Source organism: Mirounga leonina, unplaced genomic scaffold, assembly GCF_011800145.1.
Source record: "Mirounga leonina isolate KUSES-001 unplaced genomic scaffold, KU_Mleo_1.0 Mir_55, whole genome shotgun sequence".
Taxonomy (NCBI): domain Eukaryota; kingdom Metazoa; phylum Chordata; class Mammalia; order Carnivora; family Phocidae; genus Mirounga; species Mirounga leonina.
In genome coordinates, this window is record NW_023270816.1 from 8,576,404 (window position 1) to 8,591,954 (window position 15,551).

At 47.1% G+C, this 15,551-nt stretch overlaps 1 protein-coding gene across 2 annotated transcripts in view; it reads right to left on the bottom strand.

Annotated features, from left to right (window-relative positions):
• Positions 1-5,343: 5,343 nt before the first annotated feature.
• LOC118001903 overlaps positions 5,344-15,551 on the bottom strand; it is a 50,088-nt gene continuing 39,880 nt past the window's right edge. For both annotated transcript variants that reach the window (XM_034992088.1, XM_034992089.1), the window contains 5 exons: positions 15,025-15,134; positions 10,349-10,409; positions 9,498-9,709; positions 7,180-7,277; positions 5,344-6,748 (listed from right to left, as the gene is read on the bottom strand). In XM_034992088.1, coding sequence (XP_034847979.1) covers positions 7,208-7,277; positions 9,498-9,709; positions 10,349-10,409; positions 15,025-15,134 — 453 coding nt within the window. In that variant the 3' untranslated portion in view covers positions 5,344-6,748; positions 7,180-7,207. The remainder of the gene's footprint in view (positions 6,749-7,179; positions 7,278-9,497; positions 9,710-10,348; positions 10,410-15,024; positions 15,135-15,551) is intronic.

Here is a 15,551-nt window from a genome sequence, read left to right on the forward strand (position 1 = left end):
CTCAAAGACGTTACAGGGGGAGTCCCTGTGGACATTGTGTATAAAATGAGGCCCAAAGAACGAACAGAAATTAACTCTTCCAGAGGAAGCAGTGAGTGTGAAGGGGATAGGAGCCTCCCTCCAGGCTTAGAATTACGCCGCAAATCCTGACGGGAGACTCCACTTAGTATCGAGGTGATGATTATATGCATAGCACCGTGGGGCCGTCTTGCTCCTTTCTTTGTATCTTCTCTATACCTACACCTACATTTTGGAAAACCCCATTTTGGTACCAAATGATATATGAGGTCTCAAATCTATTCCCTGGGAAGGACCCACGCCTGGCCAGCCCTGATTTCCACCATCGCTCGTCAGCAGGAAGGGCGGACCTTAGGGCCGAATCCTCCGGGGTTGTGATCGTTGCTCCGACGAGGGCTGGTGCAGCGGCCGGGGCTGAGCTCACAGACCTGACGTCTGTCTGAGGGAGCAGAGGCAGCCTGGGGGGTGCGGGCCGGGGACAGGGCCGTTCCGGGCCCGGGAGCGGAGGACAGACCGCGCTTTCTGTGGAAGAAGCCAGCGAGAAGCAGCAAGGCTGCACGTGGGATTTGAGGACGTGCGGAGACACGGAGACCCGAGGAAGGCAGAGAGCATCGGGATAGAGATCCCGATGGAGAGATTCTGGAGCCAAGATGAGAACAGCAGCTAGGAGAGAGTGGCCTTTTCGTGACAGCAGAGATTCAAAGACACAGTCCCCGATCTAGGGAGGCCAAGCCGGCAGGACATTCTGTGTTGAGACAGACGTGCTAAGTGTGAGATATGGGAAGTGAAAGGGGGCAGTGGGCCGGGAGGTACGGGGGGTGAGGCCCTGAGCAGACTGCTTGAAGGGGGTGGGCTTTCAGCATCTTCAAGGATAGTTGGGAAGATCCTGAGAAGGTCTGCAGGGTAGTCTGGAAACGAGTGGGGCGCTTTCAGGGGGGTCCTATAGAAATTCCCATAAATACACAGATGAAGACAAAAAATGAACAACAAAGACTAAGACAGCGATCAAATTACAAGAATGGTTTGGGGGTGGCTAATCTGGGGGCAGGAGAGAGAAGACAAAGGCAGAGCCAGGCAGGCTGCAGCTGGGGCCGCATGGGGCCCACTGGGGAGGACAGAGGACGGAAGTGCCCGAGGGGAGCCGGCCTGGCTCCCGCGTGTCTGGTTGGAAGGATGGGGAGGGAGGAGCTAAGATAGGAGCTCCCTACATATCAGATACCAGACTGATGGTAAAAACGGGGCCACAGGAGGGCTTAGCAGGGCTGTGAGGAGAGATCCTCGAGCAGTGGTCCATTTGGAAATGAGAATTGGCACGTTCTGCGTACAACCGAACTCACACAGCCGACGGGCTACTGCCAGCCCAAGCCCCGCCTCAACCGCGGGAGCTGAGGCCTCTTGCACGCAAGGAATGGTCCACAGCACCCTCCGGACAGCAGCCCTGCCAGGGGCCGAGGGCCTGGCTCATATGCTCAGGCAGCTAAGGCCAGCAGACAGACAAACAACGGAGCGGCAGCTGGATTTCTGACTTCTCTTCTTCTAAACCCACCTAGTATCCACTAGACCAGCTTCTGCACATGCGAGTGGGAACAAAGGCACCTTCCCCCCCTCGCCCACCACATGCACTCAGCCAGGCCTAGAGGGGACCTGGTGTGTGTGTGTTTGGGGAAGGGAACAGGTTGGCTTAAACACTTTTGAAATCTGAAACAAACTTTAATCATATGAAGGATGACAATATGCTAGGAGGAAGGAAAATCTCATCCCTTAAACAATTCGCCATCCAGTGAGAGAGGTTGGAAACTAGAGGGAAGAGCAAAAGCCGACTAGAGCTTACAGCTGAATACTTTCTCCTCATCACCTTTCCGCAGAACCCTGTGGAAGTCTGTGCTATTCTCCTCCCCCTCTGAAACTTTCCATAGTAAAGTAAATGTAGACCCGAGAGGTAGAGAAGTTCCCCAGGGTCACACAGCGAGAAAGCCAAGCGATGCGAGTGGACTACAGTGATTCCAAAACAGGAGTAGGAAAACTCAAGTCATGTTCCTTGGTCTTTTACGAACTCAGTCTGTGCTTGTCCACTTGCTGCCCAGCTTCCCGCCATCATCATTAACCCCAGAGGAAGGTTTTTGCAAATGGCAGCTACTATGAGACCTCCTTCACCGGGGCATGGGAGGGGTTCGGGAGGTTGAAGGTCGTGAAGGAGGCTCGTATAGAGCTCTCTGCCAAGGTTTGAGTTCAGGCTATACGCTGTCATGGATTTCTCACGTCCCGGGCAAAACGAAATCGTGTTAAAACTTAACAAACCAATTAAAACTTAAATATGTGGGAATCTTGTTATTTTTTTACAACAGGCAATAATGTGAGTCATCAGTTGGCTAGTTGGCCAGAGAATGGGATTAAAGATCAGGTAAATCGTGGCCTTCAAATGAGAAGATCATTGGACACCTGTAGCCTGTAGCCCGAGTTTCTGTCGCCATTTATAACACAGATACGCTGGTTCCAAGGAAAGAGCTGGGAAGGCTAACGAGATGCCATTCTGAATCAGTGCCATTTCCAGTTGCGCACTGAGGAGGCAAAGGTCCTCCTAAAATCGATGGGCTCGGTGCCCAATACAGGGCCACAACTTGTTTCTTGAGTCTTTGGAAAACAAGCACCCCAATTAACAGACTAGCAGACTCGCAGAAGATTGAGATCTACAGGACTGCAACGTGCGGAGCAGTATCATTATAAAAAGTGTGCTCGCGGAAACACCTTCCATTACAAAAAATGTAACAAGCGTATCGAAACACTGATCAACTATTTGCCATAATCCTTGGCTTAAACGACTAGACCCAATCTAGCACATTCTTTACGTGCATTTGGCTTCCCTATCCATTTGGCCATACACGAGCATCTTGCCCCTACAGTCTGTTCTCAACACAGTAGTCAAAATAAACTCCTCTTCCATGTCTCTCCCTAGCCCCAGATACTTGTGGACAGCAGGGCTCTGGTGCTGGCATGCTGGGAAATGACTCTGATACAGAAGTAGCCTTCAAGTTCACGACCAGGAAGGCTGTTGCAGGAATCACAGAACAGAAGGATTCACAGACCGAATGAAGAGGCTCAAATCACAGGGTTCAACGAAATCAACTAGAGACACACCGTGAGAAACAAAGGAAAGGAAATGGGGCAGGTCAACTCACTTGGGTGGAAGACCCTCACTACGTGGACTCAGGTATCTGGTGGCTCCATCACATTCCCGATGACGGTGTGGTGATGAGGACCAGCGCTGAGGCTGAGCAAACCAGCTCAGTAGATGCCTAGAGAGTAAATCCTATGGCGAACCTTCATGGATTCATGACCCAGCATCAACAGGACACACTTGCGGGCAGTCTTGTTTCGTCTGACCCGTCACCCCATCTCCTCCACCTCCAGCTCACTCTGAGGGGAATCCCAGATGTCAGAGCCTCATCCATAAAAGAAATATTGCAGTATGTATCCCTTAAAGATAGGATTCCTTTTGGGTGAAGCTAACCATACTAATACCATTATCAAACCTAAAAAAGAATTCCTTAATATCATCAAAAATCTAGTCAGTGTTTAGGGCGCCTGGGTGGTGCAGTCAGTTAAGCGTCTGACTTTTGGTTTCAGCTCAGGTCATGATCTCAGGGTCCTGGGATAGAGCCCAGTGTTGGGCTCTGTGCTCAGCATGGAGTCTGCTTGAGATTCACTCTCTCCCCCTCTCCCCCAGCCCCTCCTGCTTGTTCTCTCTCTCTCTTTCTAAAATAAATAAATAAATCTTTTAAAAAAAATCTAGTCAGTGTTCAAATTTCCCTGTTGGTCTCATGAGTTCATGAGGAAATTCTTATACGTATCTTTTGATGCTCTGGTACAAGAATTTCCATAGCTGGGTTATAAGCCTAGAAAGGGTATTTCTGGGTAATGTCTTCCTTCAGTATTTCCAGAAGATCTGAATTGTTTTCCAAAGAGGTTACACCAATTGTATATGCCACCTGCAGTGAGTGAGTTTCCACTCGCTTTGCAGCTTGCCCAACAATGGATATCATCAGATTTTATCATTTTTCCTATCTGTTAGGTTTAAAAAGAATGTTATGGTTTCAAATTGCATTTTCCTGATTACTAAGGATTTTGAGTATCCTGTTGAATCTTCTTTTTTAAATTCAATTGCAGGAGTTCTTTTTAAATGTCGGCACCAATCATTTGTCGATGTTATGAACAGCAAACATTCTCCCACTCTGTGACTAGACTATTCCCGTCCTTGATGATGTCTTTTTGTGAAAAGAAAATCTCCATTTCAACATGGTCAAATTTATCACCCTGTTCTTTCCATTTTACCGTCTTTGTGCCTTTGTTTAAGAGAGCCACTCCTGTCCCCAAGATAGCCTCCTATATTCTTAAAGTTTCATAGTCCTGTCGTTTTATGTTTAGGACTTTAATCCACATAGAATTGACTTCTGTGCATGAGATGAGGCAGAGATGCAGTCTCAATGGGGAAAACCAATCGTCCAAGCACCGTTTGCTAAATCATCCACTGTCTCACCAAAGATCAGCAACAAATCTGCTATGCAGCTTCCACTATGCATCTGATTTTGGAGTCTGATTTTTTATGCTAGGCTCTCCCTATTCTAATTCATGGATGATTTTATCCACCCTTGAACCAAAAAAGTGCCGTTTAAATTGCTATAGTAAATCAGGGCCTGAGATCTTGTAGAACAAGCCCCACCTTACCACCTTCTGTTCCCAGTGTGTCCTACCTGTTCCAGCCAGTAGCTCCTCTATGATAACTGCAGAATTAGTTCATCAAATTCCATGAAAAATTACTGAAATTGCATTAAATCTAAAAATCAGATTGAGGAGAACTCACACCATTTAAATATGTGGTATTTCTATTCAAGAGCACAGGTCTTTTTTAATGTCTCTCGATGTTTTATGATTTTTTTTCATAAAGGGCTTACACATTTTTTTACAAATTAACTCAGATAATTTTGATTGTTACCATAAATGTAATTTTTAAAAAACTATTTTATAAAATTTTTTATAATTTTTATGTAGACACTTATCCCATTATAAAATTTCACATAAATCTCATACAGAATCTCATTATAAAGCAAACACTTAGTAACCACCACCCAGGGCAAGAAACAGCCCATTTCCAGCATCCAAGTTCCCTTCCCCATCAAGAGCCCCTCTCTCCCTTTTAAAGTTAACCATTTTCCAGAAACGTATGATACCTTCTGGCCTTGCTATGTTCTTTGGGATTTTTCTATTACAAAAAATAGTTTTATATCTTTTGTAAATGTTGTAGCTTCCTTTTTTTTTTTTTTTTTCTTGCTTATAATACTGGCCAAACTTCCAGAAGAGTCTTGAATAGAAATGAAAAGAACAGGCATCCTTCAATTGCTCCCAACTTCAGAAAGGATTCAATATTTCACCATTAAGTACATTTTTTTATAAATACATTTTTAGGTACACTAACAAATTGAGTAATTTCCTTTTTACTCATCAATTGCAATAATTTTTTATTAGAGCAGAAGTTATTGAAATGAACTCTATATTACTGGGGTTAATTTGTTAAGATTTTGCTTAGGACTTTTACAGCTACATTCTTGAATGAGAACAGCCTCCTAGGTTATGCTGGGTTCACAAAAAGAGTTGAGAGATGTGCCTTCCTTTCTCATTTTCTGGAGAGCTCACATATGAATGGTGGCATTATTCCTTACTTAAGTATTTGGAGAATTCACCAGGGAAATCATAGAGGCCTAGAGTTTTCTCATTTTCTTTGTTAGAAGGTTTTGGAAATTATGTATTCAATAACTAGGACTATTTAAATTTTCTATTTCTTCTCACTAAAATAATTTACAAGAATTTATTCAATGTTACTATTGAGATGTCATCTGTTTTTCTAATTGTTATTCCTTTGTAATGATCCGTATTTTCTCCCTGGCGTCTTTAAAGAACTTCATTTTACATTCGTTGTTCTTTTTATGTATTGCTCTTATGATTCCTTGGGATCCCTAAATCTAAGGATTGGTTTCTTTCATCTATTCTGGAATTTTAAAATTTCTTCATTGATATATGCTTCTTCCCCATTCTCTCAATTATTCCTGCTGGAGCTATAATTAAACATATGTTGGATTTTCTTACTAGAGCTTCTGTTTCCTTTGACCCCTCTGTTATATATTCCATTGCTTTGTTTCTGTGCTGTATTTTGGATAATCCATCTTGATCTATATAGTTCACTATCTTCAGGCATGTCGAACCTATTCTTTAACCCCTTCATTATTTTTATATTTATTAATTTTCCACTCTAAAGGCTCTATTTCATTCTTTTTCAAACACTTTTGATTTATTTTAAGAGTCTCCTAATGCTTACTCATAATTTAAAAATTCTTCCTAAAATTTAGACATATAAATCATACTTAGGTATTTTCTTCATCTTTTCATTTCTATTATCTCGACCCTCTGTGAGTCATATTCTGCTGACTCTTTTTTCTATTTGTTCTCATTCATGGTTCTGGGTTTCTGTATGAACAATGTCACATTTATAATGAATATATGATTTAGTTGATGATGCTATTGTTGCCTATCATAACTTTGAATGAAAGAAACAGAAATCTGCCATTTAATTGTTTCTTTGAGAATTTCAACATTTCTTCATCCTTTCCATCATGGCAAGATGCTAGTCTCATTCCTGGTCCACATAGTTGGTCCAATATCGTCTTGCTGTCCTGACCTCCTGGAATGAAGGAAAGGGAAAACTATATATAAACTCCAAAAGCCAAGTGTACCTACTGCCTCTTAGAACCCTAATTCTTGGCCATTTTTCCTATTCACCAAGGAGTTAAGAAACAATTTACCACCACCACCACCCCACTCCTGCTATCATCCTGGGACTCTCCTCTCTTCAGGCTGCTGACCCATCTAATTCTCAGCACCAAAATCCCTGTGACTTTTGCCCCTTTTGCACCCAGGGCAGGTGTTCACTCTCTTGCCTCTGGGCATTGCCCATAGCTGCTCAGACTCAGAAATCCTGCTCAGCATCCTGCTTTGACCACAACCTCCCATCCTCCAACATCTCCTTTTTTCCTTCCCACTCTTAACTTTCCTTTGCTTTCCTGGGGCTCTATGTCATCTAACCCCCTGGGCAGAGAAAAGACAGGAGCCAACCACAACGTGGTGAGTTTGAATCACTTGTTCAAGTCAGAGGTACTGTGGTCATCCTGGGAGGAGCAGGCTCACCTCTTTTGTGTTCTGGAAGCTTAATCCTAAAGGAAAAGAGAAAGAGACAGAGAGACTTGAAGACTATATTTAAATTATTTTTGTCTCCACGCAAATCTAAAAATGGTATTAATGCCAATGCACATTATTTTCTGCAAATATAAGATTTTTTCCACTTCATTGAACTTCATAACATCAAACATTTTGGGATCAAAGATCCCCTTTAAAACCTTAATTTAAAAAAAAAAAACACTCTGAATCCTTTCTCCAAGAAAAATCATAGGTACATAATCATATACAATATATTTTAAGCATTTTAACCACCACCCCCAAGTTTATAAATCTTACGTTAAACACTACAATCTACTAACACTTGCCAATAGATTTCCCCATTCAGTGGCTCTCTGAAGACTGTTTCACTTGTAAATTTTTTATTGTGTGTATGTTCACACTTGTCAATATCTATGCCTCTTTTTTTGATCATATGAATCCATAAGGCTATTATATCTCAGATTGGAAATTACGATCACTGGGGAAATCATGGAAACATTCTTCAAAATTTTGGAAATGAAGCATATACATTTTGTATTAGCATTTTATACTCAACAATTCTGCTTCGGAAAGTGTTTTGAGAGCCACAGATATTGGCTAAATAAAACTGCATCTGCTTCTAACAAAACACACTAATACTCAGCAAAACCAATTACCAGAGAAATGAAAACAAATCACTATTAACAAGAGTGTGGGTGCATGCATGTGCTCGTGTGTGTGTGCAGGAAAAAAAAATCTCTGTTGCAACTTGCATGAAAATCCAAACGACAAAATGACTCAAGAGCGTACACCTGCTGTATGTGTTGGCCTGAAGTTAACATCCGTAAAGCATCTATAATTTAGTAAAATTTGAGGACAACCCAGGAAACAGAGATCAGAGGACAACGGGTGTGAGATGATCCTATCCTGTCTTCAGTTATGGGTTTATATCTGGGTGCCCAGAAGAACGCCATCTGTGACAGAGTCAACTGGAATTAAGAGGAACGCCCAACTCCTTACCGGCCATCGGCCAGCAATGAGTGTGTGCCAGATTTCTCAGGCTTTCTAAAAACCACCTGCCTCTGGGCTAAGCTTCATCTTTATGGTGAAAGAGTATGATGGTTACACTTTAAAGTGTAAGGTGCATTATTTATTAAAATAGTAACTTTGTAAGGACTCCGAAAAAAAAAAGTGGATATTGACAAGATTGCAAGGTAGTGAGACGCTGCCTCCAGGTGCCTCGTCCTGAAGGCTTTCCCATGCCACATCAGAATGATACCACTAAAAACACCTGCCCCACAAACACCACTGAAGCTAACCAGAGGCGGGGCTGCAACTGTGTTTCTCCCTGGTAAGAGGCAGGCTGGCGGATGCTGCTTCTGCTGGCAGACCTGGTCAATGGGAACGGATGTAGGGTGCCAGGCAAAGGAGCACGTACTCCACCACATACTAGATGCTCTCTACGACGGCTCCCTGCGTTACCTGGGGATGTGGAGCTCGGCTTGTACAAAGAGCTCAGCGTCAAAAAAAAAAAAGAGCTCAGCGTCAGAGAGCTGGTAGCACGTGCTAGGTGGACGTAAAGCACCTTATCAACCTTACTTAACTGAGTCCTCACAACCCTACAGTAGGTACCCCTGTAACCACTGTACAAAACGACACAAGGAGGAAAGCAAGGCCAGGCCTGACAAAGGCGGACGGGGCAGACAGCAGTCAAATCAGCACCGGGAATGCCCATGATGCCATCCTGCCTCGGAGCGAGAAGGGTGGTGGGCACTACATAGACACAGACGGAAAACTGAACCAGAAGGAGCTCATTCATTTCTTCAAGAAAAATTAACCGAGCTCCTGCTGTTTGCCAGTGAGTGAACCAGGAGCAGGGGGCACTGTGGTGAGCAAGACAGCCGGTGTGTGCCCCCCTCCCCCCGTCACTGGGTTTCCAACTGGGGGGGGCATTTGGGGAGGGGTAGGCAGACAAGCGAAGAGCCCATCTGTGGCCGGAGGGGTGGACATCGCTCGATGGGAGGGACAGCACAGCCCCCACCCTCGGACGGGGCCCCGCTGCAAGGCTTCCCTGGGAAAGTGGGCTCAGGCTGACATCTAGCGTGGGAGCCTGCCACACTCGATCTGGCACTCCTAGCTCTCAATTCCGTTTACCCTGTCACTGTCCAATTCTCAAAATCTGCAGCTTGGGATTTTTGCAATATTTATCCTTTCTGGCATTTTTCTAGACCACTCACATGCCACACCGGGCTGCTCGGTGTCCTCTGGTTTTCCGATTGGGATCTTCTGTTTTACCAGCTGGGCTGTCGCCTTTCAGGAAGCAGAGGGTGGGCAGTGCTGTGGGCGGTGGGCCGTGCTGTCCAGGTGGCCCCACGTCCCCTGTCCTCCTGCCCCTGGGCCCTGGCCACACTCCACACAGCCCGTGTCCACTTGGGATCAGGTAATCCAGCTCTGGGAAGCAAACGTGACCTTCAGCTTTTGTTGTTGCCATCTTCATTAATGTCAGAATATGAGCAATAACTTTTAAAACAGAACTTGGTAAAGTGGGACTAGAAGGATCATTAAGAGGTTTATTTATTCATATTTTAATTTTTTTCATTGCATACTATTTGTTATTTTAGGAGAGAGTTCCTTATTGCCAAGAAATACCATTACGTCCCCCATCATACTGCAGGAATCGCCCACCCGAGTAGGGGCCTCGTTGGGCAGCGCCCTGGCGGTGGAGGGATGGGGCAGAGAAACCAGAGAGCAGAAAGGCCAGCGTTGCTTTGGCTGTGCTTTGCTTTTAAGTCAGACTCAAGGTTATATTTTTATCCCTGTAAAACTAAAACTGACCTCTCTCTTCTCTGGCCACCACATCAAGATCCAGAATGGAAATGCAGTTGGATACAAATGGCATGCTTCTTCATCCCACACTCTAGGTGGTGGCCGCTGCTTACAGGCAGCCCTCCTGCATGCATCAGAGCTGTCATTGGAGAGTCTGCTAACACGCAGCAGGGAAGCTTCCCGGTGCTGGCCCCTCGCCCATGGCCCCCCCGGACCTGAGACAGAGCCTCACTGTGCGGCGTCAGCCCAAGACAACACTGACCAGATCTCCAGCTCTGCCCTCTGGGTCCACATCTGCAAACCAGCCGTTCCTCTCCAGCAGTCTGCTCAGGGTAGCACCAAGCAGAGAAAAGCAAACACAGAAGCAAGCTGTCAAGCTCAGCACTCCTTGAACACACAGTGCTGTTGTTAGAATGTCCTCAATATTTTTTCTTGCCAGAGCCTTTGGCTCATATTCATCTTGAACAAAGCAAAGGTAAACGGTGGGTGAAGAAGGTCTTCCGGATCCCGTGCAACATGCTTTCGTGTTCAGAAGAACTACACAGATTATACGGATTTTCGGTATGAACCCCACCCATTATTATAGCCCATGAAATTGCATTTTCCTTGCACTCCTTCAGAGAATTAAAAAGAAAGTCTGGCAATAAAATGGGCCTCAGTCTGGGAAGTTTGGGGCCAAAGAAGAGCTGATGGTTGGAGGGATGGCTCCCGGAGCGGGGCTTGTTTCTGCTAGGCCGTTTGTGGGTGTGGACACGACAGCCTCATAGTTCTAAGCCTGTTTTCTGATCTGTGATGAGAACTCGGATCAGCCAGAGGGATGTCGGGGGGATGAAGTGACGCAGATGCTCAGGGAAGCTTGCACAGGCCCTCACTAGCTGCCACTTGGCTCTCAGTGCTAGTGAGCAATGAACGTGTGTCCCCGTGCTGTCCCCTCCCCCGCCTGCATCCTAGGCTTCCCTGTGACTTTGGGGACAGAGGAGGGGAAGCTGTCTCGTAAGGAATTCCCTTCAGGCCTCCATCAGCCCTGGAGCCTCCCCTGGGCTCTGTCCCAGGCCAGACGACAGACCCCACAGTGACTGCCGCAAGGACGTCTCCCTCCCCATAACACCATGGTGACCACTGCAGACCCCACTGGTTCTCACAACAGCTCGGTGAGAGCATGGAGTAAGGATGGCCGTTGCTGCAGTATGTTCGAGGACATAGACTCTAGAGCCAACAGGAGAACTGCTCAGTGTCACCGGCTACTAAGGGTGGCCTTGGGCCAGGCCCCAGGGGACTTCTTCCTTCCTTCCCCCTTGCTTCTCCCAGTGAGGCCGGTGAAGCAGGGTCCAGGGTGAGCCCCCCTGGGCAAGCCCACAGCAAGGCCCTGGGCACTCTGAGCAGGGCGGGGGGCGGGGGGCGGGGGACGGGGGGCAGCAGGCTGAGGGGAAGCAAGAGCCGCTGCCCCCACACAGGGGCCCCTTCACGCTGGGATGAGGCAGGTGCCTAAAGGCCCGGCCTGCCATTTGTCTCTGTACACACGATACAGCAAACACCAAGGTAGAAACAAACACAGCCTTTTATCAACTCCTGGGGAACAGCTGTTGACAAATTGCTTTTCTTGGGAAAGGACTCAGGCCCACGGGTGGGTACACAAGAATTAGAAGATGCGGAGCCGGCCTTTGAGGCACCAGGAACTCAAACAGCTAAACAATGTACTTGCGGATGGGCAAGTTCGGCCCCAACTGAGGCAGGAGCTCGTGAAAGAGGTAGATACATCCTGGAATGCCTCCTGGAGGAGGTGATGGGTCAGCTACCAAGAGGGAAGAGCTCAACGGAGTGGGTGGAACCCGGTCTCCAAAGACGGACTTTGCCTGCCATCTAAACAGGACTGGAGTGGAGAAAGGAAGCTAGCAAATATGTTAGCCGGAAGAGTCCACAAAACGTGGTCTGGTGTGCGCACATGCCATCCGAAGGCAAGGCACGTTAGTGCTGAGCCTGGTTCACCAGGTTCACCTCTGCTGGGCAGAGCTGGCCAGGCTGCTGCCCCTGTCTCTGCAGCCCCTCCCTGGCTGGAACCTGAGCCCACCACCCGAGGGCGGGGTCCTGGGGCACCCCTGCCTGGGGCCTCGGGGTGTTTACCGATGCCTTGGGTCAATGCTCAGAGAGGAGATTCGGCCAATCCCATCACCCTCCATTTGGCCGGGGAGCTGACGCCCTGCAGCGCTGAGATGCACCCCGCACGTTCGAGGCCTTGCCCGAGCATCAATGCAAAAACCAACACACCGGGTGAAACTTTGCTCCCAGCTTGGCAGCAAATGCGTCAATTTGCGAAGGCATTCTTTGTTTCCAAGTGGGTTTTCCCTAGTCACTGCGTTGCAAAGAATCCAGAGTCTTCGCCCAAGGCTGCACACACACACACAGACACACACACAAGATAAGCAAATGTAATGCAGACCAAATGCAGAAAAGCAAAGCAAACAGGATTTTGGAAAACTTGGTCTTCCATCTATTTAAACTCAAAATTTTGCAGTTTTCTTAGCTACAAAAGTGAATCTGATGTCTCCTAAGCGAGTAAATTACATGCTATAGGGCGCCTGGGTGGCTCAGTTGGTTAAGCGACTGCCTTTGGCTCAGGTCATGATCCTGGAGTCCCAGGATCGAGTCCCGCATCGGGCTCCCTGCTCGGCGGGGAGTCTGCTTCTCCCTCTGACCCTCCTCCCTCTCATGCTCTCTGTCTCTCATTCTCTCTCTCTCAAATAAATAAATAAAAAATCTTTAAAAAAATAAAAATAAAAATAAATAAATTACATGCTATAAAGTGCCCCAAGGAACTCGGGGACCTCAACGTCACTGATGTTTTGGACATGACCCTGGCTTGGCCACATCCAGGGGCAGGAAGCAGGGGTCAGCCCACGGAAAAGGAGCTGGCCCCCGTCTGCGCGTTTCTGTGATTACTTGGATCGGTTTAATCCAAACAAAGAGAATATTTTGAAGACGTTCGGCCAATTTTTGATGGGAAGGACCGCCGGCCGAGGGAGGTCACCGGAGCTCACGGAGCTGCCACAGGCGGGATCAGAAGCTGACGTGGGGAATCTTTGGGACAGGAGCCACATTTGCATTTCCGAGGCCAGACCACACTTTTCCTATATATTGCCATTTCCCCGACTGTTTGAACTGATTAAAGGAGCACAGAAAATTACTTACGCCCCTAAATTGCAACAACAAAGGCTGGGTTTCTCTCTTCAATCAAAACAGCATGGCTGGCTGATTCAAATGCTAATAGCCGGGCCTGAATTGGCCACTAAAAGGGAGACACTCTTCCCTGCAAATGACCAGAAAGTCACTCCTTTGCTGCAAGAACCTGCAGGATTCTTCCAGTTGGACGTTCTGTGAAATCGCCCCACGGGAAGCATCACGTGGTGGTCTGGGGTGCAGCCACGCTCCATGCGCGGGGTTCTGCAGGAGAGAGGAGAGCCTTCACTTTGAGAGAGCCTCTGACTCAAAGAACGGGCTCTCTTCTGTGACCCCCTCTCCCGGTTATGTGTCCCGGAAGATATCCACACGCACCTGGCAAAGCCGCCAGTTTGAGAGTTGGTTGCCACCATCTTAATTCCCCCTAATTCCGAAGTGCCTTGCTTCCCTGGGCTCTAAAGAGAGGAAGCAGCTTCTCCTTCTCTGCTCCCTGCCGCCACGCTCTTCGGTCCTCCCACCAGGCTCTGCTTGCTAGGGGAGCTGGACAGCCAGACAGACTTTGGGCCAGAAGATCCAAGTTCACGTCCTACCTCTCAGGTGTGACGCTGGGGCTCTGTGTCTGTGTATGCCGTGTACCTGTTCAGTCCTAAGGGAATGGGGAGACGGAGGCCTACCTCCTCCCACAGGATAGCAAAAATACCCACGATGCTCCCCATGGGATGTAGGGTCAGCAGATCACAGGCCACGGTACCTCCACCACTAAAGCGGACCCTGACCTACGTTTGGAGCCTGAGCCCCAGTCTCTGTGCCAAACACCAGTCTGGGACAGCACCCACTGATCTCAGGGTCCTGGGATCGACAGCACCCAGCTTGTAACAGTGGACGAGGGGCTGAGTGCAGGGCATCTGCTCCGTGCCTGGGAAAGCCCTCAGTGTTGGAACACAGAGCCCGGGGAGGTGCCGAATCGGGGCAGATGATGTAGAGGTTTTAAAGACTTCTCTCTTCGGTCTCTCTTTTGCCATTCTTACAGTATTTTTTTAAATATTTGGTTTCGTGTTTGCCTGATCCACCAATCATGCGATTGCTCACATTCTGACTTCGCACCTATCCGGTGCCTAGTGTGGGGCACATCGCTCACCCAGCCACGCACTCTCGTGTTCCTTTGGTGCGTGGGTGAGGTTAGCTCTGTTCTGCTGACGTACTTGGGCTTGGCAGGAGCAACACAGATTTTAAGTTTGTGTGAATAAGACGTTTTAACAAGTTCCAGTTCCGAGGGAATTATTACATAACCCTCAAGGATAATGATCCCTCTCCTCCATGGCTACTCCCTACAGTCCCTGACAATCTCAAAGGACAGGACCTACTGTGGTTTACTGTGTAGATCTACACTATGTCGGTTTCTTTCTTATTGATTAGCCTTTATGACACTTCTTTTACTGGGAAATCATCTGCAACACATTGGAGAGTGACAGTTCTTTCGTGGACCTGTGAAAAGGCTGTGAACACAAGTGTGGAAAGACATATTTAAAATAGGCATCCCCAGGGGTGCCTGGGTGGCTCAGTGGGTTAAGCGTCTGCCTTCAGCTCAGGTCATGATCCTGGGGTCCTGGGAGCCCTGGGACCGAGCCCAGCATCAGGCTCCCTCCTCTGCGAAGGGCCTGCTTCTCCCTCTGCCCCTCCCCCCACCCGTGCTCAATCTCTCAAATAAATAAATAAAATCTTTAACAAAATTGGCATCCCCATGTGTTTTAGAAAGGAGCTCACCTCCTGGAGAAGTCCATGTTAGCAAGGGAAGCAGAATACATCTGATGCAAGCGGCGAAGGTATGCTTCACTTCGGGGATCCTTCTCGTCTGGTTTACAAATAATCTTGTTCTGAAAGAAATGTTTTACTTGTATTTTACGTTCATGTCCTACCTCCAGAGCTAAAACGTAAGACTGTCAAGGATGGGTACCCATCCCTCTTTACATCCTTAGGGCACAGTACTATGACACATGGTAGTGGTACATTGTAATGTTCCTTCAGACGAGCAAATCTAGCACTTGTTCAACTGAGTTTACACTTATTATGCTTTCAGATACGTGTCAAAATATTCCGGGCACACTATAAATACTTAGACTCCTCGGCCTTGGTCGTCCAGGATAAATTAGTTGATAAGAGACCGAAAATGTCTCTGAAAAGCAGTAGTATCTGACAGAGAGCTAGGTTCCCCAGGCTCAGAATGGTTAAAAAAAAAAAATAGATAGATAGATAGATAGATAGATAGATAGATAGATAGATAGATAGATAGA